Below are 25,004 nucleotides of genomic sequence, written 5' to 3'. Positions count from 1 at the left end.
CTGACTAGCTGTAAGAAAACCTACAAACCTGGGAGCTGGTAGAGTTAACCTTAAAAAAAAAAATAAATAAATAAAAGAATGTCTTCCCCGTCCTTAATACTGATTTCTCTTGCAGTCCATTCCTTTCCAAGTACCCCACTGCACATAGGCTGGTTGCTGCAGGAAGCCTTGCAACTACTGTCTGAGCTCACTGGATTTAAGGTACCCAAAAAGTTCAGAGTGCCCAGGCTCACATAGACAACGTCCTGCCTGGCACCTGCTCTCAAACAGAGAGATTCAGCTCAGGAAGATCTTTGTGAAGGAGGCATGTCTCCAGCCACTGGAGCTTCTCCAACACCTGGAAGGAATATAGGACATTTATGGAAAGTGTTTCCCTTAGGCTTTAAAAATAATGAATTAATAGCAGGATGCTGATGCCTTTACAAAGTGGCAAAAGCTCTAGGGAGGTATTTGGCTGTACTTCCACAGGCAACAGAACAGGTAAAGAAAAGGCCCTTCTTCAGCTCAGAAATTGTCTTGCTGCATCACCTCAATCCCTGAGCAGGCAATGGAACAGATCATCCTGGAAACCATTTCCAGGAAAAGCACGAACGACAAAGTGACTGGGAGTAGTCAGCATGGATTTATGAAGGGGAAACCACGCTCAACAGACCTGACAGCCCTCTAGGCTGAGATGACTGGCTTGGTGGAGGAGGGGACAGCAGTGGACGTTGGGTACCTTGACTTCAGTAAGGCTTTTGACACTGTCCCGTAACATCCTCACAGACAAACTGATGAAATACAGCCCAGGTAAGCAGACAGTGAGGTAGACTGGAAATTGGCTGAACTGCTGGGCTCAAAGGGTTGTGATCAGCAGCATGAAGTCCAGCTTCTTTCAATGAAAACAGTCACTAGCGGTATATCCCAGGCGTTGATCCTGGGGCCAAAACTGTTTAACATCTTCATTAATGACATGGATGGTGGGACAGAACACATCCTCAGCACATTTACACAACTGGGAGGAGTGGCTGATACCCCAGAGGGCTGTGCTGCCACTCAGAGGGACCTTGACAGGCTGGAGAGAAGGGCAGGGAGGAACCTCATGAAGTTCAATAAAGGCAAGTGCAGGCTCCTGCCTCTGGGCAGGAATAACCCCATGCACCAGTACAGGCTGGGGGTTGATGTGCTGGAAAGCCCCTTTGCACAAAACAACCTGGCGGTCCTGGTCAACACCCAGCTGACCATGAGCCAGCAACGTGCCCCTGCAGCAAAGGCCAGTGGTGTCCTGGGCTGCATTAGGCAGAGCATTGGCAGCAGGTTGAAGGAGGTGATCTTTCTCCTCTGCTTAGCACTGCTGAGGCCATATCTGGAGCGCTGCATCCAGGGCTAGGCTCCCCAGTACAAGAGAGACATGGAGCTACTGGAGTGAGCCCAGTGTAGGGCCAGAGGAAAAAAATCCAAGGCTGTGGCAGTAGTCTAGTTCAGAAAGTGTATCCATCATGTGGAAAAATTAACAGATCTACACAGTATTTTATGCAATCAAGGAGGCACATGTGTGTCTGATGCAGGAAAAAAAGGGCAGTATTAAAAAAACCTCACACTCCTTGGTTTCTTTTTTCAGCTATGGAGCTCAAAGGCATAAACAAAAGATGAACAACACAGCTCTCTCCTGCATGGGAAACTACAGACACAAAAAAAGCAAGAGATCAGGCAGAAATCTCTAAGTCAGTGTCACAGCCAGGCACAGAATCTCGATTTTCTACTGCATAAGACTCATTCTCAAGAGATTTTTTCCAGCAGCTAAACATGGACGGCGTTAGATGAAGGGAGTAATTTTGACTGTAAAGAGCTATATTGTGCTTGTCCTTAGACAAGGGGATAAAGACAGCTGTGAAATACACAGACGTTTGGGAAGCTTTAAGAATATGTAGATATCAATTCATTTTTAATAAGAATTATGTTCAACTTCCACACTAGAGACAGCATATTTTTGTTTGTTTTTTAATTAAAGTCTCAATACTGTCCTGACGACTGAGGTATATTTGAATCTTTGATGGAAATTTTATAACTAAATATCACTACTGAATTCCTCTAAAATCCCTAGGGAAACCGCTGTTCTCTTAAATCCAAGTGGTTCATTACTTTCATTTCATTAAATAAAAGACAACCTGTTTATTCATTTATTTTTAAAGAAGATTATCATCTTGTCTACTGACCATCATATATTAAAATTCCTCTTTGCTTTCCAAAGTAGAAGGGAGATAAAGCTGACTAACCAAATACAATGTTTTCTCTCTGTCTGCCTTCCAAGATGCAACACAAAATCATGTTTGCTTACATTTATTGTGTTAACAAGGTTTTCCTCTGAGGATTCAGGAGGATTTGCTCTTCACGAATGGAGCCAGACTACACAGCAAAGCACTCCATGCAAAGAACTGTGGATGAGGCTGCTGAGATGCTACCTGCCCCTTCTGGATATGTGACTTCAAGGCACAGGTCATGCAAACTTCATTCCCTCTAGGAGCACTCAGAAAGCCCGTACCTAGCTCCTGCTGCAGCGGCAGCCTGCAGCATGGACTTGTATTCACCTCTCCCTTCAGCGAGAGAAGGGCCTTGGTTACTCCTCTCCATCAGGAATTCAGGTCAGAGCTAAAAAGCCAGATAATAAATCACTGCGTATCTCTTTACCTAGCTACTCTTCCGAGGCCTTTTATTCCTGTTTTTAAATAGGTGCTGTGGCATTACAAGTTACTGCATACTGATTTTAAGATAGAACCACTAGAACCCATCAAAGATATAGCCCATTTCATCTTGCATTTTATTTTAGCAAGAGTTTAAACATTTTAATCAGTGCTAAATATTAAACACTGAAGAATGTGTTAAGCCAGGCTGAGTTTGAGGGTTAGAAAACAAAATTCAGTTTTTTCAGTGTAGTAAGAAGTAGCAAGAACTCACAAGAAGGTTTGAATAGGTAAGGGATGCTGTTATTGAAGTATCATATTGACATAAAAGTCACACACTAGAAGGTGTTCAGGTTTCCCTTTGGAACAAAATAAAACTCAGAGGAAGGAAAGGAAGGAAGGAGAGAGCATGTATTGATGTCCTTAGTAGTAGAAAGAAATAATTCTAAATCTCCCATTTCACCAGTTCATACTCCCGATCTTGACCTGCTGCACTTTAGGAATGGTCTTTAAAATGTTGACTCTTACAGCTGAAAATAAAATCATCTGAATAAGCTTGAACTTGATTTCTGTATTGGAAAATATGCAGTGGTGCGTAAGCTAAACATTCCCAATCAAGCAGTTAAGGTTCTTATAACTGGATCAAATCCCCACACAGGGAACGTATTCTCAAGGAAAAGCTACCTGTTGCTTAGTTTTGTTTATATAACATGCAAGATCTGATACTGCAGATGTTAAATGCAATTATACAATGTGTACACTGGAACAGGAAAGGAACCTTCATTTACAAGATACAGTATATCTACAATGGAGTTTTTACTCTGCCTTGCAATTTCAGCATCATCATTCACCTCGCTGTCATGACAGCCACTGGCACTCAGCACAGTAGTAATACAGGCCTCTCAGTGTTGCCTGGCAACCCACTTCCTTAAAGTCAAGGAAGGTCCAAAGTTCAAAATAAATAAATATATATATATAGGTGTACATATATATACTATATAAATATATATATTTCTTAAATGTATATATTCACACATACATATTATTCTCTTCCTTGTGGTGCTTGGCCTAGATGTTTATAAACAAAAGCAGTAGAGCTAGTTTATATCTGTAGAAGGAAAGAGATAAGCAAGTGAAACAGCAGGCATAAAGAGACGTAATGGGTAAACAGCTACGTACTCTCATCAATCTGAGGATGCTGAACGATGACTTGGAAGAGCAAACGGAGGATGCCGGGGTTCTGGGCATCCTGATCACAGCCCTGCAGGGACAGGTTGAAACTGCCAGCAATATTGGCAGGCTGGCTGTCGCTCAGCTTAAACACCTCTGGATTACTGACTGAGCCAGGTATGTAGTACTCCACCCTCTCCTCTTTCCTTTCGCAGTTGGAGAGGCTGTAGTTGTGGAAAAAAACACTTGCTCTCATGTTAGATGGAACATGAAATTGCCATGTCATGAGCTCATCCTCTGGAAAGCCCCGTGGATAGTTGGGGGACATCAGGGTGACTGAAGACTCCCCCTTCAAAGTGGATTCAATAATGCATAATCCTGTGATGGAGGAAAAAACATACAAAACAAGTACCAATTAAAGAAGGCTGACTGGCAGACACATGCAGCACTGCAGCAGTAGAGTGTTTTTATATGACAGTGAGATCACCCACCTCAGCTACGGGCTAGGTTATTTAAAAAAAACAAACAAAAAAAAAAACCACACACACACACAAAAACATCCTCAGACTAACACATATACTTGAGTTAATGCTATTATCCTCAGTTACACAAAAGGTAAGGAATATATTAATGCTGTATTTTCAACTTAGTGGGTTTATCTTCCAAGCACATGGACACACAGTCCTATATTTTCGGAAAGGATAGATCCTACTGCTGGTATGATCCTACTTCACAGGAGCAAACATACAACTTGACAACCGCTTCTGCTAGTACTGCTTCATTGGATTACATGAAACAGAAAGAGGATGTGAGCTTTTAAACCAGTGTGGAGTTCTCAGTCCAAAGACCTTCAGAGGTCTAACAAGAGCACAGCAGCAAAGAGCCTCAAATACGCGTGACAGAACATTAATGTGAGCCACAGAGACCACGTAACATGCTTTGTGCTTGAACGAATCTCAAGCACTTAACAGAAAGTGAGGTTACGTGCACAAAGATTACAGGCCCATTTTAAGACTCCAAGAATGATGAGTGTGAGGGGCTGCCATGCCCCTTACTTGTCTGAATGTTTCAGTAGTGCTACACTGGGGGAGGAGTTAAAAATTTTGTAATTTTTGTAGTTTTTTTTTTTAAAACTGGTTTTACCACTGTGGAAGCCTTTCGAAAACATGGATCTGGATCAGTTTCTAGCTACACCTGATGGCAAAAATTGCCAAATTCACATAGAGCGCGTAAGCAGATCTCCAAGACAGGCTTGTCTTGAGATCACAAAGTGACCGTTAACTGTCGTACATGTCTCAGGAATTTTGAGAAGTCCATTACACAATATTTTATGTTACTGTGCACGCTGAAACAGACAGCTATATGTAAGCAAACAGACTCATGTGCCTTCCAGGCACCGTTTCCCCTTCCCCTCCCTTGCCCTCCTGAAGAGGAGGGGAGATTTGAGGACTTGAGTAAGTTAAGGAAGCTTTGTTTAAAAATAAACAAACCATTTTACACACTGGAAGCAGCAAACAACTCCCACAGCTCATTCTGCTTATGCTGCCAAATCTTACCTAGTAGAAAACATTTAAAAATCATAAACCAGATATGTTTATGTTTTAAGAAGTTTAAAGAGGTTGAAAATGTGTAAAAGTGCACCAAAAGCAGCAACAAAATAATGCTCATAATTATTAGGTTAAACAATTGAGCTGTGATATTTTGACCCTAGAAGAGCAATAGATACCAAATGTAAGCATAAAATCACTTAAACAACAAACCACCACCACAACAAAGCATTTTGGAAAAAAGGAAGTAGAAGAAAATTAGGGATAGCAGTACAGAAACTAGACACTACAAGTCAGTGGAGCAAGGAAGTGACAGTTCTCAAGGCTTCTGCGCATATAGTAATAAGATGGTGCCAGTATGTAGGGACAGATAAGCAGGAGCATACACATGATAAAACCAAAAAAGGTGCAGGCAGGCATAACTTCGGAAATATCTAGCTACTGCAGGTTAGCTGAAAACAAAGGTTTAAAGAATTCTGCTGCAATCTGCATGAAGCAATTACATCGTGGAAAAAAAGAGGGAGGAAAAAGTATTCTGTACTTACTTTTTATGGAAGACCTATTTGCTATGTTAAAGCCCGAGGTGGTGAGAGATGAGTTCCACGGGAGATGCAGGGCCATGATGACTCCTCCTTGCAGTTTAACCCGAGACACTGAGCCATTTCTGCAGAAGGTGCCAATGTCGACCGTGGCTGTATCAATACAGCTGTTGATGTTGTAACTAATGAAATCTGGACATGTGCCTCCTGGTTCAATCTGTCTTAACCATGGGGTAGCAAACTGCAGTTCAAGCCCAGCCTTTGTACTGGCTTTCACATCCCAGATGAAAGTCCTATTAAGACGAGGTAGTCCTGGTGGGTAAAGGTGGACATCTCCAAAGGGACACGGACCCGATACACAGTCTAAACGCAGAGAGAGAACAGCCATAATACACTATGGAAGGTCATCAACTAAATGAGGAATTTACTACTTTCCTCTTTGTTGCTATTTTTACAGTTCTGAGGTTGTACTTAATTTCTCTCATTCTATACGCATTAGAAAACGCCGCTGTAATGTGGTCAGACGCCATCTTTAAACAGGACTCCTATCCCATAGAGTAGGCAGGATAAACCGGCTCTAGGGATGAGTCAGGCTGACTAACAAAAGGGAGCCATTGTCTGTAGTATTCCTGCCTTGTTTGCTGCAGAAGTTAGAAGGTATTTACAGAATAGGATAGGGAAGTGAAAGAACAGAAGGTTCCGATTTTACCCCATCTCAGTCAGAGAATTCTGATTTGATGCCAATCAAATCATTTATCTTTAAACTTTCCACTGCTTGTCATGAACTGTATCTTCGCTTTCTTGATACCTTGACACATATCCTGAGGCCCAGGATTTGCTGAAGCGATGAATAATCACAGCTGCCAATTAAGTATTCTGGGGGAGAACCTACAGAAGTTTTCTTAGAAAAAAGCCAGATTATTGGTATTTCAAACTGGACCGCCAAAATAAACTCACTTTATAAAAGGGGAGACTAGGCATAGATTTAAGACAAAAAAAAAAATACAACTCTATCCAACAAATAATCATGAAGTATTGTGAGTATTACTATTTGAATGAACTATATAAACAAAACTCCAAAGCATGAAGAGAACTATCTTTAAGATCAGAGTTTAAATACAACCTCAAACAATGAGGATACAGCCCAAGGCTGAGTGCCAAATGAAGTCTGAGATATTGCTGATAAGTAGTATGTGTTCATGTCATTAAGGAGTACGTTGCCACACTTGCACACATTGGGGATTACATTCAAGTCAAATGAAGGTTTAGTTCCAACGCTTTCAAAATTTTCAAGTTCTTGGCTTTAATAATGATCAATTAATATAAGGCAAATGTGTGTATCTTCAGTATTTCTGTTGCCCTCAGACTGCATCAAGATGTTCAATGTATAACATTGGTGATATGTCGTTAAAAATGTTCAGAGGCTTTTGAAAGGAAATAAGTTCCTTTGGTAGGTTCATAACCAGGGGGAGAAGGGAAGAGAGAAAGCAATTGATGGAACAAACTATCATTTAACCGTTTCTGAAACAATTGAGTTAACTTTCACTCTGCAGGCCATAAAAATGCAGAGTTTTTTTTAAACTTCTGTAACTTCAGTACTTCAGGCTATTTATCAAAATTCAAAGATTTCTTCTTACCCAAGATTATAGGAGCTACCTTACTATAGTAACAGGCCCCCTGCTTCCCCTCCCCGAAGAAAAAACAGGTATGTAGTTTTACTAGAAGAAAACTGTCATAGGTGAAAAAAAATCTGAAAACATAAATCTTACCAATATTTTTCTGAATTTCCATGATGAAATATTCCTCCGGCGTTTTACAAGTGAAGGTAAAAGTTACATTCTCCCCAGGCTTTATCTTGAGGTCAGATCTGGGTAAAGATTTTACACGAATTTGACAGCCCTGTGAAACACCAGGTCTCAGTTTAATCGTAACTATGATGTTGTCCACAGTACGAAGAGAGATCGTAAAAGAAGCTAAGGGGAAGGAAGGGGAAAAAAAAAAAAAAGTGTTTTGTTACTAGCGTGTACCTTTACCAGCTGCCTGTCCACACACGCCCAGAGATGCCATGTTGTCAGAAGCAACGTTTGCATCCAAGTTCTCAAGTCTTGAGCGCTGAACCTACACACAATTCTTGCAGTGGTTTCAATTCAGCACAGAGCGCAGGAGAGGAGAGAAATCTGCATGCTGCATTTGTCAGGGGAGAGGTACTAAATGGAACTTGAGCAGGGTCAGTTCTGCTTCAGTTTACCTTTACCAGTGCTATTCATTTCACATTAAAACCAACCAAAAAAAAAAAAATTCAACTATTTCTTTCAAATTTCTGCTGTTCGGACATTAGCTTTCAGGCTATTATCTCCATCACACAACCTGCTTCATGTCTGAAGACACCTGCAAAGCTGTGACTCAGGAAACGTATTCAGCAGTTAAACAACAAAGTAAGCCTCAATTTGAACAACTGTACACTACAGTAACAGGTCAACCTCTGAGTCAACCCAGACCCCCGAGTTAACAGCTCAACCTCAACAGTTACAGACCAGACAAGGTGCTCGGGTGATACCAGAAAAAGATGAAGAGCACAAACCTACAGACTTGTTTTAAGGGCTAAAACTATTCTGGGTTAACAATGCATTGTTAGCTACCGCACAGTTTAGTTTGCTCTAAGAGAAAGCTTTCCAGTCCTTAACATAAGGAAGTGACAAACAAGCGAGGAATATCTTCCTGCACAAAACAGCTTTGAAAAAGAGTAGGTTGGCTGATAGGTATGTGGTCATGGCTTCCTACCCACCCCCAACCATGACCTTTCATAACTCATTCCCTGAAGGCACACATACAAGCAACACCCCAACGCAGCACAGAAGGCGTCTGGGGCTTGGGACAGACTGTTTGTCCCTGGGTCCCTCCTCTGCATCCCTGATGTGGCCAGCCCCAGCCTTCAAGCCCTGGGGAAAGGCAGTGGAGGCCTGAGCAATCTTCACACATTTCAAGCCATCCTCAAGCACTACTGAAGTGGCAGCAGCTCTCACACTAAGTACGGGAGCCACAGAATAAACTGGTTGTTAAATAACCTTGTCATACTGAACAGGTAACGGTTTATCGACAAATTGGCCAGAGGCTCTGGGAGGGCTCAGCACGAGTAGGGGTTCGGCAGCGAAGCAAGGGAACCCTTGTTCGGCAGAGCCCTCTCGTGGCAGAGGATTACGGTCAGAGCCCCACTTCTCAGCCCAGCAAAACCAACCTACCCACCTCAAAATTTTAGCCCTCATAAATGCAGAAATAAGCCTAAATCATTAGTGATTCAAGTTCCCTCTCTTTTTTTAAAAAATTTCAATTTAAAAACTCCTGATTTTGCAGCAATATCATAGTTTTGCAGGGCCCAACTTTCCCTGTACTGTTTTGCAAAAGCTTTGAAGGTCTATCAATCAGCACAGGTTATCCTTTGCTGCCACCAAAAAGACTCCAGCTCCAGGATTTCAAAGATCAGATATCAAAACCTCACTGCTGGGGACAGCACAGCAGGAGAGGGTGGTCTAAGAGATACCTGGCTTTGTTAGTCTCGAGCCTTTCCCAGACTTCTAGGCTTTTCTACATAATCTTGAAGTCTAGTGACTTAATAAGCCCCTGAAATTGCCTTATTTATTTGCCTCTGGGATCAAAGGCTTTAAAGGAAAACCTCAAATACTGTGAAAATTTCTACAGATACTTGTAACAAAAAGTTTACCCACCTTCCATACCATTAGTAAATGTGGTCAGTGAGTAACTTTCTTACAGCTTTTAAGTAACAGGACAGTCCTCTGACCTGACAGCTTATATTGGACTCCTCATCCCTTTCTAACAGCTAGCACTGATGAAAAATAACAACCAGTAATGCTTCCATTTCTGCTTTAAAAACACTTTCACACAGTTTTTAATCTGTGTTATGGTTTTCCCAGGAAATAAGGACACAATACAGGCTAAGAGTTACCACAGGGAAGGAAACAGAACAGTTCATGCAGAAGACTGCTTTGATATGTTGGTCTAACTACAAGAATGCTTGCGCTTCCGAATCTAAACCACAGCCCTGGGACGCAGCAGCTGAAACAACAGGTTTAGTCCACTCGCACAGGAGGACAAAGTCACCCCTTCTGGGCAATGAGGGAGGCAGGTCATCCTGTCAAGCAGGTTTTGCCTCAGCCACCAGATATACCACTGCAGGTCACAGTTGTGCGTGTCTAGGAAAGGAAGACAACGTTCTCCAGAGAAGGAAAACCATCCAGGACCTAGTAGAAAGTCTGATGCGTGTCAGTCAAGCGTTTCCAATACGAGATTTTGAAGAAGCATCTTACAAAGTCACTCCATCACAACACGAGGCCAACTTCACGCGTGCCGCTTTGCACTTTAGCTGCGACAGTCACGTACCTGCCTGAGAGCACAGGAAGCTGACGGGCAGAGACAGTGCTACAAGGGACTACTGACAACAGCAGAATTGAAGTCCCGGCTCAATCCCTTTTTTCCTACCCCTGAAATTAAAGGAATACAGGACCTTACCAGAAAGACATGAAGATGGACATGAAGTACTGAATTAATTCCTCACTTGGGCACAACTCAAGCCTCACTAAAGTCAATGGAGAAGAAGCCTGCTAAGTTTACTGGGACACAGGTTATGCTTGCAAACTTCTCTGCAATGCTCTTCATCTTGTGATGTGTGGATACTGGGGGGGGATATCCACAAAGTACTTCTGCAAGGTCTATTAAAGCAAATCCATAGGAGTGCACGCAAGAAAACACATGTACGTTTCTTTCTCTAATGCAATGATGTTCCAAACACAAACAAGACAGACACAGGGTAACTTCTAGGGATGGGGAGAACAAAACAGCAAAGCAAAGCTAGCAATAAGAGCTGCTCCTCTTGGTTCTTCAAAACAAAGCAGTTTTCAGAAGTGAAACAACTACTTTTAGCCTAGTCGAGGTTGTTCTCCACACCACTGTGTGCTTTTAATACTCATAATGCTCAAAAGTGTCATAGTTTTCCTGACGTTTATGTCATCCAGATATGACTTGTTAATAGTTTAACATTGATAATTAATAACTACTAAAGAAGTTTCTTTATTGTATGTGGTAACTGTTACATCCACCTACTGTTTGTGACTATTACTGAAAAGACTGTTCCCCATTTTCATGGGAAACATGTAAACTTTTCACTCTTCCTTGTTCCCTCTGAAACAGCACAACTAACTAGCCAACCAGGCAGAACTGGAAAGCACACAAGGGCCACCGACGGAAAGCAATTATGCACTAAGTGCTCGCGCACTGCTCAGGTCATCTCTGTTTAGCGGGAGGATGAAGATTAAGTTTGAGTATAGCCTTAAGCCTTTTAACATTTTGAATCAACTACATTGCTTTAGCCATTGTGGAAAGATTAAAGTATAAACTTTTCCCATCCTTGGAAGACCTGAACTCAGTTCCCCGGTTTTGGGGGCAGTACTGAGGAGTTTTTGTTGTTGTTATTTTCAGACCATATACTGTTTGACTTCTATGCAGGTAAGACTACATTGGGCAATGACCACGAGACAAGATTCCTGAGGTGGTACACACACACAGCATAGCACGCAAGAGAAGCTAGCTGTACTCTCAGCTTAGGGATGTTCAAGGGGAAAGGCAAAGACAGGGGCAAAATAAAACAACGCTGGTTCAAGCTTGCAAGAGGCCAGCCTCGTGCTTCAAGATTCAAGAGTGGCTTGAATAGGGTCAACTCAGTAGCAGTTTCCAGCACGGATACGGACTGGGCCTCAGCCTTCCACCTGCAAAACAGGGACTGCCCAAAAAACACAGAGGTGCCATGATGATCAGTATCCCAGTTCATCATATTGGGCAACAAAGATGCAGATCATATACTCAGCTACACTCAAAAAGGTGTCTGCTAGAAACACACATAAGAACAGGAATTAAGCTGGTTCATTGCATAAGCATCTAGCTAAAATAAAATTCTGTAAATAATCATTTTGGACACAGAAATAAGAGCGCAGTGCCATAACTTCAATAACAGTCAGCCGCTAGAGATGTGCTAAACCATACTAATCTATCAAGTCTCATTTTCTGTAGGAAAACGAAAAAAGAATCATACAAAAAGAAGGTACATCCAGTGATCCCAAAGTCATTAAACAAATAACTAGATGGCTAAAAAAACACCACACATACCTATGCAACAGTATAGGGAGACTACTTAAAATTACCTTTATTGCAGTGCTTTTATAAGAACCACTCAGTCTCTTCATGACTCACACTGATCCATCTTTGTCTGTGCTTCCCACCGCATGCCTTTATTAGGATTACCAGTAACTATACAGACTTCTTGTAAAGAAGGAATTTGTGTGCATCATTAATGCTGCACAGTGATGACAAACAGGATATTCAAGCAAGCAAAAAGAAGCATTACTAAAGCTGGATTTACCCTCCATCTACACAACAATGAAATCACTGGGCCAGAAGATGTCAGAGGTGACCTCTCCAGTCATAAGCTGGCCTGGATGGAAGTGGTTCACAGGCTAACGTCGACATCTGATCTCATCCTATTTTTTTTTTCCCCTCTAAGTGATTGTAGTTCTGCAATCTTTCTTAAATATTTATTCAACTGTCCTATCCTAACCTACATTTTTCTTGCAGCAATTGAAGTTCATTACTGTTCATCCTGGTTTAATACAGCACCTTCACAATAGTTGTCTTGTCACAACATCCCTTTATTACTCAGTAATGCTTTTTCCTGCACAGACACACCTTGGCTAGCCTTTTCTCAACAGGACAATCTTCCAAACATTTCATTGCTTTTATTGCGCTGAAAACTCTCCGACTAGATCTGGAAACTAACTACATAGCGTAAAACAAGTGAGATTATTCTGCAGAATTTAGACTAAATTCTGCTATTGTTGCAACTGACACTAATATCCTAGTATCTAAGTATATTCAAACAGGACTTTTTTCCTGTACAAGAGGGAGAGGCAATGTAAAAAGAGAGTTGGAAGGTAGAGGAGCCAGCGGCACCCACAGAGAGAAAGCATACATATAAACAAGGAAAGGTCTTGGGCAGGACATCAATTTTTATGGCTGTGTTTAGTACCTTGCTAAACAAAACGGAGCGAGAACAGAGCCCCAGCTAGCATTCACCTGTGTTGGCTAAAGGGCTGCATTTTATAGCACCATTTATCCATAAGCATCTACGGATAATTGCTTCCTGAGACTTCACCAAATGGATTAAAGCAATTCAAAACAAACAAACAAACCAACCTCAGACACCCAGCCCCTAAACCAGAAGACAGAACAAGTCAAAAATGACAATAAAAAAATCCCAGATGCTAACCTCCCCCAAAATAATGCATAAAAATTGTTAGTTTGCTTGTTCTGGTTAAATGGTGGATTTGTTCCACTTCAGGCATTTTTTTAATAAAAAACAGTTGGGTTGGGCTGACTCAGATACCACTCACAAAACCCGAGGGAGCTGGAGGAGACAGGCTACAGCAGAAGACGAGTAGCTGCAATGCTCACTCCGGATATGAAGTATCCGGATTCATATTCCTGTTCTGCCTGAGGGGGATTTGAAACCCCACGTCTCACCTCTCTGGAAAACGCCCTAATCCCAAGTGCCTTATACCACAGCATCAGTACAGGGATAGAGGCAACTTCTGCATGACACTCAGCAGCACTAGGGCTGGTAGCTGGGAGATCAAGTGCTTTAACCATCACCTAAACTACACAGCAGGAGCCTAGCTCCCACAGAGCCTTAATGTGCATATTCCCTAGTGCTGGGAAAGAAAGAGGCAGCTTGGTAAACCGTCCTGAAAAGCTTACTGCCTCTTACAGGCTCCAGGGATGTTCTCAGGCAGGTATACCCTTAACTTTATGCACAGCAGAACAGCCTCAACATCTACCGCCAATGTCCCTGCAAGACAGAGGGTAGCAGGGCATACGGCTCAGTAACCCAGTGACCCAGTCATAAGCTATGCGATTTCCATTTCAAGTCCCAAGAATTCCCGTCTCCAATCTAGCAGATGACCTTAGTGCAGAACAGAACAGCATCAGTAGGAAAAGTTCAGAGCGATCCACCCCAAACACCTTAAGCCTGGCGAGACGACCTCAAGGCTGTCTCCCGCACAATGCGGGTCACAGGTCCCAGCTCCTTTATCCCAAATGTGCATCCTAATGGCCCAGCTAAGTGGGCCAGTTGCACCCAATCATTCATTCATTTCCCCCCCATCATCTTCAACACAATTCACCATACAGTTGACTTATGCTTTGACCTGATGTTGGCAAAACTATTTTAAGGAGTAAACGTCTCCCTGCTTTGCTGACCTGAACCGTTTTATACCTGTATTTTTGGAATATTTGCTGATTTTAGTTCTCCAGTTTATCTATAGCACGCTATTGCCTAAGAATTAGCCACTTCCCTGAATTTCATCTGTGACATTCATCATGTACTTATCTTTACATTCTTCAAGCTATTGACAAAGTTAGTCAGGAACCCATATACTGTTTACTTTCTTTTCACCTACCAATCAGCCCTGTAAGCAGCAAATGGAGAACACTAGCACAATCACTGGAAAGCTACAATAATCCTTTCTCAAATTATAGCAAACCCTCCTTTCTGCAAGCTGTTGAAATCCTGTTGTACTTTCTACAGCAAATAGATTTTTGTTTTACGTTTTTTTGTTTGTTTGTTTTTTTGCTTGGACCTATCTTCCATCACCACGCTTGCTCAGGATATGAGGTTCACATTTTGTGAACTGATTGCTTTCAGGGAATCATTCAGAAAACGAAAGCTTAAAATCTGCAAAGCTTGCTGACAGATAGATGCTGCCACTGACTACTGTGCCATTGTGACCATCCTCATCTCAGGAGACAGCAGCCTGGAGGGAGTGTCTGTTCCTCAGCCACCACAGTACAGTCCTGCAAGCTTCACCCCAATATCCAGGACGATGACGTGAAACAGATGGTGTCACACATCTTGGTCTCCTCTCTTCGTGGCGGAAAAGGGGCAGGTGACCAGGAAGGAGAGTGATGTTACAAGCCATCCCAACACAGTTCACAGGAGAAGATCCTTCAGCACCCAAGGCCAACAAAGCTACTCATTCAAAAGTCAACTAACATTCATAAGGCTTTACAAGAATAGAGTCCATTCAGTTTAATAACAACTTTTAAAAAATTTAAGTAATTCCTCAAATTTCAGTACTTTCACTCCTTTCTCTAGAATCTTTTCAGAAGGATAATTAAGATACTCATGTGTACTCATGATACTTTGTGTGTAAAAGACAGATTTTTTTAAAAGACAATTTTTTCACCAAAAGTGGGGAAAAATACACTTTGGGACTTGGCAAACTTAGCTGTAATTATGGAAGGGAGAATATTAACTCTAGCATTCATCTTCTTGCAGATATGAAGTTTTGTTGCTTTTGTAGAGGTAGGAAGCAGTAGCTCAGCAATTTCTATTTGTAAGCTGGCTGCCAACTCACATACAACATACAAACCTAAGATACACAGGTTTGCACCACCTGACCAGAAAACGTCAGACTGGTATGAGGAACACTGAAACTCTACGCAAGTCACTGCAGGAGCCTCCTTTGATCAAAGGAATGCCTGATGACACTGTTTATCCCTACCTTGGCCTAAGCCAACAGCATCTTGGAGCACGACTGTGCAGTTCATTGGTCTTGGCTCTGGTTAACAAGTGTGGAAGAGCACATTTCACAATCAGAGGTCCCTCCCATGCCAAACATCCTGCCAACAGCTTTTTGCCTCTCACTTCTTAAACTTCAGATCACCTGTTTTCACTGATTGCAGCTTGCCTGTCTTTCCACCCAAAGTTGCAGAACAGCCAGTGCTGACCCTCAAGTGCTGGTGTGATTGCGTCTCATAATAAGATTTCTCTCTGACAGCAAGAAACCCTGCTTACTTTGTTCACCAAGCAACCACAAGGCACAGCTTGAAGCAGGCTGTTGCATGGCTCTCCTGAGGTGCCATAGGGAGGACAATTGTAAAAAGGTATCCAATGGGATGGACACAAGTGAGGCAAAACTCTCTTCTCCCTCCCCCACGAGATAAGTCAAAAAAAAAAAAAAAACACAAAAAACACTGATGTCCTACAGTTCTGGCTTCCTGGGCATTCAGAAGCCAACAAGATCTTGCTAATATATATGAAATGCACATCTATCACAGATTATGGGATGTCTCTTCAACTGGCACTTCTCTAAGGTTTTCTAGACGGTTTCCACTAATACCGTCTACACTGGCCAGCTTTAGTTGCAATCAGCTAAGTCTTGCCTCTGTCACCAAATAACACAGACACAGAAGACTTGCCCTGATTTGATCAGACAGCAATCAATAGCATACTAATTGCAGCACAACCCATGTCTTTTTACTCACTCCCTAGTGGCACAAGCAGATATTGAACAAAAGGAATCTGTACTGTCACACCTCTATCACATTAGAGGAGATAAGCCTTCACCTAGAGGGACAAGGCCAGGCTCTGTTGGCTGAATCCTACTGAGAGACTATCAAAAGCTACCAGCTGATTTCAAGGAATTAGAAATGGTTTGGCTCCAAACTGTGCTAGCAAATCAACTAATGTCACAGTTGGTATGCTTTCTGTTCCAGAACTAAGGTTTGATAATGATGCCAAAACAGCCTCGGTGAGACAGCTAACGCTCCAGAAACTGCTGAAATTGCTTTGTTAAGATAACGTCTTTAATCTTACCCACAGCAGGGTAAAGGTTGATAAGTACGGATTTGTAGTAGTTGCACTTCCTGACTTGACAAGTCATATATTAAAGTCTGTGTCCCATAGGCCTAAAATACAATACCCAAAGAGCCAAGATTTGGCAAGTTCTGGGCATAGTTCACAGGTGCAGAATGGCAACGGGTCCTAACAGTGAGGGGCTGGGACAGGAATTAATCTGCTAGGGACACCTAGCAGTATCAGGCTTTTTGGCTGATGTGGCCTTCATACTAGCATAGTCCTACTGCTGGTCCATGCAACATGTTTGACCTGGGTGGAATTCTCCACCTATGCAAAGTTCACATCTGGCTACATAGCCACATGTTTGCCAGTAGTGGCTTAGGCTGTTGACTCTGGGTTTGCTCTATCAGCAGTCATCTCCCAATAGCTCCTCTGAGTCACTTGTAGCCCTCTCATGAATCCCTAGGCAAACATCAGCACCCATTGTTAGCCGATAGCTAGATTTCCCTTTGCCCTTCATCAGTTAGGAAGGACAATGAAACTAAATGAGAATATTGTAATAGAAACTTAAAAGTGAGGGGAGAGGATAGACTGTTATCCAAGAAGAGCCCTGTTAGATCAAAATCAATATTCAATATTCATTTTTCTGTATCGTCAAGCCTGGCACACGCTTTGCTGAAGCTGAACCTTTCTAAGAGTTCCTCAGCGGGGACTAAGGCCTGAAAGTCTCCAAATGGAGAGCGCAAAGGGGTGTCCGGGAGACAGTGGGAGGGCCTTGCAGAGGTAGCAAGAAAAGCAACGATCAATTTAGTTCATTTTAACAAACTGTTTGTGAAAGCAGTAACCGATAGGTAGCTTTCCAAATAACAGCCTCAGCAATAACACAGTACTACAAACTACACTGCACCAGTCAGAACATAAATGAGTACAACCTCAGAGGTGTTTACTGTTCGCAGATTGCTTTTGTCTGTATCACTTCCCAGCAACTGAAGAAAGCCATGTTTAGCCATAAGCACTTTCAAGAGGCAAGCAATTTTTTCCCCAATTGCTCTCACCTTTCAGTATTATTTATAGTGACTTGTATTACAGCTGTATCTAATACACCCGTATACAACAGAACCAGTTCATCTGCCAACATGTAGGAAGAATAGAACATAGAGAATATATAGAAATCTTCCTCACATGACAAAGTGCAGCACATAGCTTGACAGTGATCCGCAGGAATACACACACACACATTGCTTGTCAGGTGATAGCAGCAGCTTGTTCTCATAGAGATAAACAGAGAGTCATAAAATTTATTTGCAATCATTTCAAGGCAGGCCACCTTAAACAGCAGAGAGCACAGGAATACGAAAACCAGGCCCAAGAATGAAGAACAAAACAGTAAAAAAAAAAAAAAACTAAAATCAAATCAGTAAGGAGAAATTCAGAAGGAAGAAGTATAAGAGCTATTCATCTATGACCTACACTAATTTGCAAATACACTATCCCTGTCACACAGGCCAATGTTTACTGTTGTCAAATACCCCATTGGTATGCTCCTGCAGGAAGTAACCTTTAGTTCCTAACTGTAGCAGCCAATACAGGCAAAAATACAAGTGTCTGACTTTGTTCACAAAGAACTGCTCCTCATGCTTTTTCCAGTATGAAATATTTCTATCATGAACCAAGTACAAAGCTGTTCAGTCATTATCTAAGACTGTGGTCCCAGTGAATGTGAATTCTAAAGTTTTTTTATTATTAAAAAAGTATATATATAATCTCAATCAAGTAAGGTGATAAGTACCATTTCAATAAACCAAGCCCTGTCTTTTGCCTAAATATTGCTGCTACATATTTCAAGCCAGAATTTAGTTTTTCAGTAGCTCTCCTCTTACTTGCTTATCTATCATACTGAGAGAGGAAAAGATGTTCATTTAAGTCATTGACAAGTTAGAACACAACTGCTACAACAGATACCTGCTACCAGGTAAGGGAAAGGTTTTTCCCTTATTTCATAAAGCAAGCCCTGACTTCCGTCTAGAAATTCCTGTTATACTGCAAGGATTTGTACGAGACAATGAACACAAGGCAGAAGGAAAATGAGAGGAGGGCAATCCTCCAGCTGAAGAACTTACTTCCTCCATGCCACAGGTCCACGGCTGATGGCAGTACTACAGGCACGAGCTTCGGCAGCCTCTGCATTGCCACCCCATTTCTCCCCCGCCACCCCTTTGCTCTTCCCTTGTGCCCTTCGCTGCATGATAGGGAGCACTTCTGTGCCCATGCAAAGCGCTGCACAGCACTGACTGAGCGAGCAGCAATATAAGCGTTCTTGGCCCGCTCTCCCCTACCCGAGTTATTTTTCGGCCGTGTTAGTTTCCTCAGTGCAGTTCACAATGCAGCCGTGCAAACACGAGAGCTAGTGCAGGAGCAGGGAAAGGAAGCAGCCGCCACCAGGAGCAACTACTCCAGCCTCTGCAGCTCTAATGACCACCTCAGACCCAAAAGAGCTGCCACCAACCACGTCACAAGCCAGCCTCAAGTACTGGCCCACTACACCAGATTCTTCCCTCCTGGGTTATTTCTTAACTAAACGATCACCCTTTCAAAAAAAAAAAAAAAAGTATTGTTTTCAGTTTTGTGTACAAGTAACTCCGTGACCAGGAATGCAGTTGTTGAAGAATATCACAGACCATTACCTATTCAGGATCACTGGTGATGGCACACAAACTGATGGTTGTTTGTGCTGCTACTGATGATAAATTCAATACAGTGGATTAGTACTCAAATATTTTCATTCTCCCACCACCTTATGTCCCCACTTGGGCCTTCATGTTACCTCTGCCTCCTTTCAGATCTTACTTAAAAAAATACAAATAAAAAAAAAATCACAACAGCCAACAAGACTCACTGGTTAAAAAAAAAATCTCCTTCCCTCAAAAAAAATAAAACATTTTTTCCCTCGAGTCTAGATTTCTTCTTTATTTCCTGGTGAAAAATTTAAGCTAGTAAGACCAGAACTATGACAAACAAAGAGCAGGTAACTTACTATACACACCTCAATTTCTAGAGAGAAAACAGTAAGCCCTCTAGACTGATAATGGTATGAGGCAAGCGAAAAAAAAAAAGTTAAGCTGAATACTCATGCACATCAGTTGTGGTCTTAAAAGGAGAGGTCTTGATCAAGTGAACAAAATAGTGATTCAGAATGGAAATAATCCAGCTTCCACTGACTTTTAAAGGAACAAAAACAGGCCTACTATTTATATTCTGTCAGTGCTACCTTGGAACACCAGAAAGAAGCTGATAATAGCTTGCTTTTTGAAAAGAAACAGCTTTGCGTATTAAGAGTCACATGTGACTCAGATCATTCAATTGAGAAGAAAATTTAACTGAAAGGTAGAGCATGAAACAAAGTAGCATTATCTGTTAATTCACCAACAATGATATTTTAAAAAAACAAATTTAAATATACATATGCAGATTTTATTACAAATATTTCATGTTTAGAACAACCTTATGTGTTATAGATTTTATAAAAGTCTGATTAACATCATTATTAGTGCTTTAAAGAGACAGACTTGAGTTGGAAATCCCATTTAAAAGGTCAGATACGTAATACTTCATCCACACTCCCACACCTATGCACAGCTATACTGCCAATTACTTCTTTATGCAATTTTCCAACTATAAGTTAACCAAGGTTTCAGTTAATGATTTATGCTATGTATAACAATGCATTTAAAAAAAAAAAAAAACCAAAAGACAAACTACTTTGACTAGTCACGTTTGACATACAGATGGAAAGGCTCCTACAGGAAAAGACAAGACTGTAATACCGCTGTGTGTCAGCAAGGGAATGGAGGGAGGAGGGGAAAAAAGAAAGGACTTCTCTAAGGATGACAGGTAACAGTTCTAAAGAAAGGTACATCAGGATCTGCAGCTGCCCCACTAGTCCCAGAAAAGGGACACTCCTCATAACTGCCTTGTGCGTGGTTCTGCACACACAGCCTGAATCTGTACCTAATCCAACTGAAAGGAAGATCATTGTGATTTGCAGTCAAAACATGGCAACAACTGAGCCAGTACCAAAGATCAACCACCAGTGCAAAGGGAACTCCTTAAAAATTACAAATATACTGTGTGAGGAATTGAAAAAAGAAAAAAAAACTCCTTAACTTGAAGTATCTTATGTTTTTCAAAACCTTGCTAAGGGAAATCTTCTAGTTATCATTCTGACTGAGCATAACGTCAGTAACTCCCGTTACAATCAAGCATACACCAGATGCACAAGATTTGCTACCATACCTGCAAAGGCACTGCTCCCCTCTCCCTCCTTTCTCATCCCACTTGCACCATAACCTCACTGACTCTCAGCGAGTATCCCTTGAACAGGCCAGTCTGTCTCACTAATCCAGCAGAGAGGGAGCCACCTTTACTTTTGTGGGGAGGGAAGACACTGGGTTAGTGAATACTAGAGGATCAGAGAAGCCTAGCATGCACAAGCTCTGGGGCTTGTGCAGGAGAGTGGCAAGTGAGGAGAAAGCGTATGGCTAGAGAGGAGGGAGGAAGGAGGCAGGAAGAGGGACCTCTGTTAGTAGCAGCCAACCATTAGCCAACCATTAGCTACCAGCAGCGTTTTGTACAACTTCACTTTTCGTAGCTTTGCTTTACAGAGCAACTTCATGGCTTGCCCAAAGATAAAGTCGCTGGTTGTGAAGGAAGACAACTGTTTCTCTTTCCTTAGCTTAAATTAGAGGAAACAGGGAGCAAGGAAAGACACAGATCGCACAAGAGTTTTGTTTTTAAAGGGGTTTTGCAAAAATAAGAATAAACTAGACTTTCTTCATCTGACTCACCATCTCACTCCAACTCTCCTGCACCTTTCCATCCGATTTTGTTTTGCCATGCTAGCAATCTGTCCCTTGGCTTTCCAGGGACAGATTCTGCACCCAGAGCTCCCTGAACAACCACACAGCCAATATCCTGCCCACTATTAGGTCCAACCAAAAATTAATAGCGTGGGCTCAATTCACTCCTGCCTTGGAGCAGAGTCTTGTGTTTTTGCATAAAGCAGGTGTAATCATTTTTTTAATGCCAATAGCATGGGTGAATGCGTAATTCCAATTTGGATGTTTTAAATGCAATAGAGGGGAAGGAGCTGGAGTAGATGATGGCAACAAGCAAAAAATCAAGGACTTTGGCTCTGACAGAGCCATACTGCACCTCAAGAGCAAAGCCTGTTGAGCTTCCTGGGGGGCATCAACAAGATTCATGGAAAAAAAAGGTACAGAAGATTTTGATGATGTAGTCTGAGAAAGAATGTGCAAGTAGACACTTTAAGGGTGGTTCGTATGAAGAACATGATTAACAGGCTGCTATATATCCTAGCAAAGATCTAGACTCATACAGGAAAAAAAGATGCAATTGAGAAGTTTTTTGATTAGCTACCTCAGTGATAAAAGATCTTTGGAAACTCTAGCTCCTCTCCTTCTTGCAAAAAACAGTCTTAAGGTTTTTCAAGTTTGCTTTCTTTAAAAAGAGAAAAACAACCACAATATAGTATTCCTTATCCTTTGAAGGGGCTCAAAGAGGGAAATAGCCATCATTAATTTGATTCCTACAGGCTATGCATAAATAAAAATATTTTATTTAAAAGTTCTAGACAAAATAGCTTGAAACTTAAACTTCAGTGCTGCCAGATTTCACAAACAACATTTAGACCACAAAGTTAGAGTAATGATGCCTGTAAGCCACACGTAAACATAACCAGCTCAGTCAAAGGAACAGAAACGTTAAAAAGGCATGACTTCACTTCAGACTCTCTAGCTTTTTTATAATCACTGTAAATAACTTAGCAGTCATTTTGTATAGAAGGACTCATATTTCAAGACTCTTTGTCAGGAATAACAGCTACAAAATGGCCTGTTCAGGTTTGAAGATATACTTGAACTTCCTATGCTTCCATTTTTGAAAGATTTGAAAAAGATTTTGAAATTGAGTAAAATCTCACACGCTGTCTTTACGTATGTACTCTGAATTCCTTCATGGTTGCGGATAGGACTTAATACTTTTTTTCTGAGAGTTGTACACACAGGATTGCATCAAGCGTCAAGGAAGCTCAAGAGAGACAGAGTTGGAAGGGAGCAGCAATCTCTCATTACAGTACCTGGGCATTCCAGCCTTTCTGATTCCCTGCGCGTACAATTTATCAGTTTGTCTAATAAAAACCATTTTCTCTGCCTAAAAGCGTAGGCCATCAGCACTGCAGTGACCCTCTCACCAGAAGCCCAACAAGCAGCACAACCCTGTGAGCTCTTGCCCCACAAATAAATAATTCTGCCCCCTCTCCTTGTGTCCGGGGGGAAAAAGACTTTGGGAAGTTAGTTGCACAACCAATACTCTAGTAAGGGAAAACGGAAAGATCAAGTAAGTTATCTTGGTAGTATTTATTTAAAAAAGGAAAGAAAAAGGAATTTATAGATGAGAGGTTCTGGCAGAAGGTCCTTAATTCAACACGTGTGAAATTGTGTCCAAGAATCCCGGAACATAAAGAGATACTTAAGCAATGTCTTGTTTCTCTCCAAACAATAAGTCATTTACGGCAAAGCAAACTTTCATTCTGGGAAGCAGACAAGGATTACTAGGACCTACAAAGCTTTCTGCATTTACTGCCGTCTACGTGCGTAAGAGAAAAGACACCCAACGCATGTTCCTTTCTGTGGAGTGGCTACAATAAAAAAATAAATAAAATAAATAAGGAAAGGAATGGGTTAGAACTACACCTCTAGCATTCATACAGCGTTTTAATAACTTATTTTTAAAACTAGCACAGAATACAATACGGAGGAAGCGCAAATTTAACCATCTTCCAAGGGGGAAGAGGGGAAAGCAGCAGAAGCGGGGCTGTGAGGAGGAAGGCGGCTCGGCCGGAGAGGCTCCCCGCGGCGCCAGCCCGGCCCGAGCCCGGCCGCCCCGCCGCGGGGGGCACCTTCCCCACGGGTACAAGGACCTTTCACGCTCGTCTACCGTACGCTTTAGCAAAATAATAATTAATAATAATTACACTGACGACTAGTCGGCGCGGCAAGCCGCCGCGGGGAGGGGGAAGGGGGGTGTCCTTCCCGCCGAGACCCCAGCGGCGCGCCCCTCCCCCTCCCGCGGGGGCCGCGCCTCGAGGCGACCGTTAAGGACCCGCGACCGTTGGGGGCTCGCGCCGCAGCGCGGCGCCCCCTCCCCGGGAGGGACCCGCCGGGCAGCGGCAGCGCAGCGCCCCCTCTCCTCCCCGCCTCGCCCCGCCCGGCCCGGCCCTACCTTCCCGCCGGAGGAGCTGCGCCGAGGCCGAGAGGAGCGCGGCGGCGAGCAGCAGCGCCCAGCCCGCCGCCATCTCCCCGCATGGGCCCAGCGCCGAGGCGGGCGCGGGCTCGGACTCCCCTCAGCGCCGCCGCTTCCTGCTCCACCTCGCACCTGGCCGGGAGGAGGCGAGAGGCGGGCTGGCGCCGCCCGGCCGGGCGCAGGTGAGGTCCCGCCTCTTCCTCCTCCTCCTCTTCGCGGCGAGAGGAGTGTTTAGACCGCCAAAGGGATTAGCGGGTGAGCCCGAAATTCCTGGGAAGTGAGGCCACCCCCGAGACACCGCCCCCCAGCGTGCTCCTTTCGGGTAGTCCGCTGTCTTTCGGGACTCGCACGCAAAGCGCCAAATGGACGTGACAAACTTAAAGGGGGGAAAAAAAAACTCTTTATGAGGATTTCTTGGCAACCCAAAGCGTTGCGGCAATCCGACGTGGTGACTTTGCGCGGACCGGGGTATTCCCCCGACGTTTTTCTCACAAAATCCCAGTCATTTGTGAAGTCCGGGTTGGTAGGGGTGTCAGTGTGTTCAGCAAGCTGCCCTCTGTTAATAAGTCAAGAGCAGAGAAAGTGCAGCTGTAGATACCGTTATTTCTAGCGCTATTAGCCTAACTAATATTTTTCTATACCCACATCTAATATTATTAATACCTACCAAAAGAGTTCTGAATGCTTTTGGTCAGTAAACCCCCCGCGGCACTTCTGTTGAGTGCCAAATCTGTTACTACTGTTGGGTAAACGCACCTTGCTTACCAAAGCATCCCTTAGTTTCAGCTGAAACTCTCCTTTCTTATCTGACATTTCTGTGGTAGCATACAGGTGCTATTTCAAGCCGCCGCATTTCACACAGAGGTAGAGTCCTTTCAGTGAGCAGCGATTTGTATTCTGCTTGTTAAATGTTTGGGGATTTTGCAACTAAAATGTCTAAGCAGAAACCAGTATATCCTGAGATAGTCAGGAGTAGGTGTTTGCCTGGTGAGTAAATACCTTACTACTTCTAGCACTGAAAGTTGGGATAGTTCATCTTCTAAATAATTTCATGCAATTGCTTTGGAAG

The 25,004-nt window shown here is 42.7% G+C and overlaps 1 protein-coding gene across 1 annotated transcript in view; it reads right to left on the bottom strand.

The window, feature by feature from the left end:
• Positions 1-24,285, bottom strand: part of CDCP1 (CUB domain containing protein 1) — a 33,320-nt gene extending 9,035 nt beyond the window's left edge. Inside the window, exons 1-4 of the mRNA XM_068935656.1 lie at positions 23,915-24,285; positions 7,686-7,889; positions 5,923-6,279; positions 3,840-4,208 (exon numbers count right to left, since the gene is read on the bottom strand). Coding sequence (XP_068791757.1) covers positions 3,840-4,208; positions 5,923-6,279; positions 7,686-7,889; positions 23,915-23,987 — 1,003 coding nt within the window. The 5' untranslated portion in view covers positions 23,988-24,285. The remainder of the gene's footprint in view (positions 1-3,839; positions 4,209-5,922; positions 6,280-7,685; positions 7,890-23,914) is intronic.
• Between the last annotated feature and the right edge of the window lie 719 nt (positions 24,286-25,004).

This window comes from Struthio camelus, chromosome 2, assembly GCF_040807025.1.
Source record: "Struthio camelus isolate bStrCam1 chromosome 2, bStrCam1.hap1, whole genome shotgun sequence".
NCBI lineage: Eukaryota > Metazoa > Chordata > Aves > Struthioniformes > Struthionidae > Struthio > Struthio camelus.
Note: the sequence above shows the minus strand (reverse complement) of the source record. Positions and strands in the feature narration are given on the sequence as shown.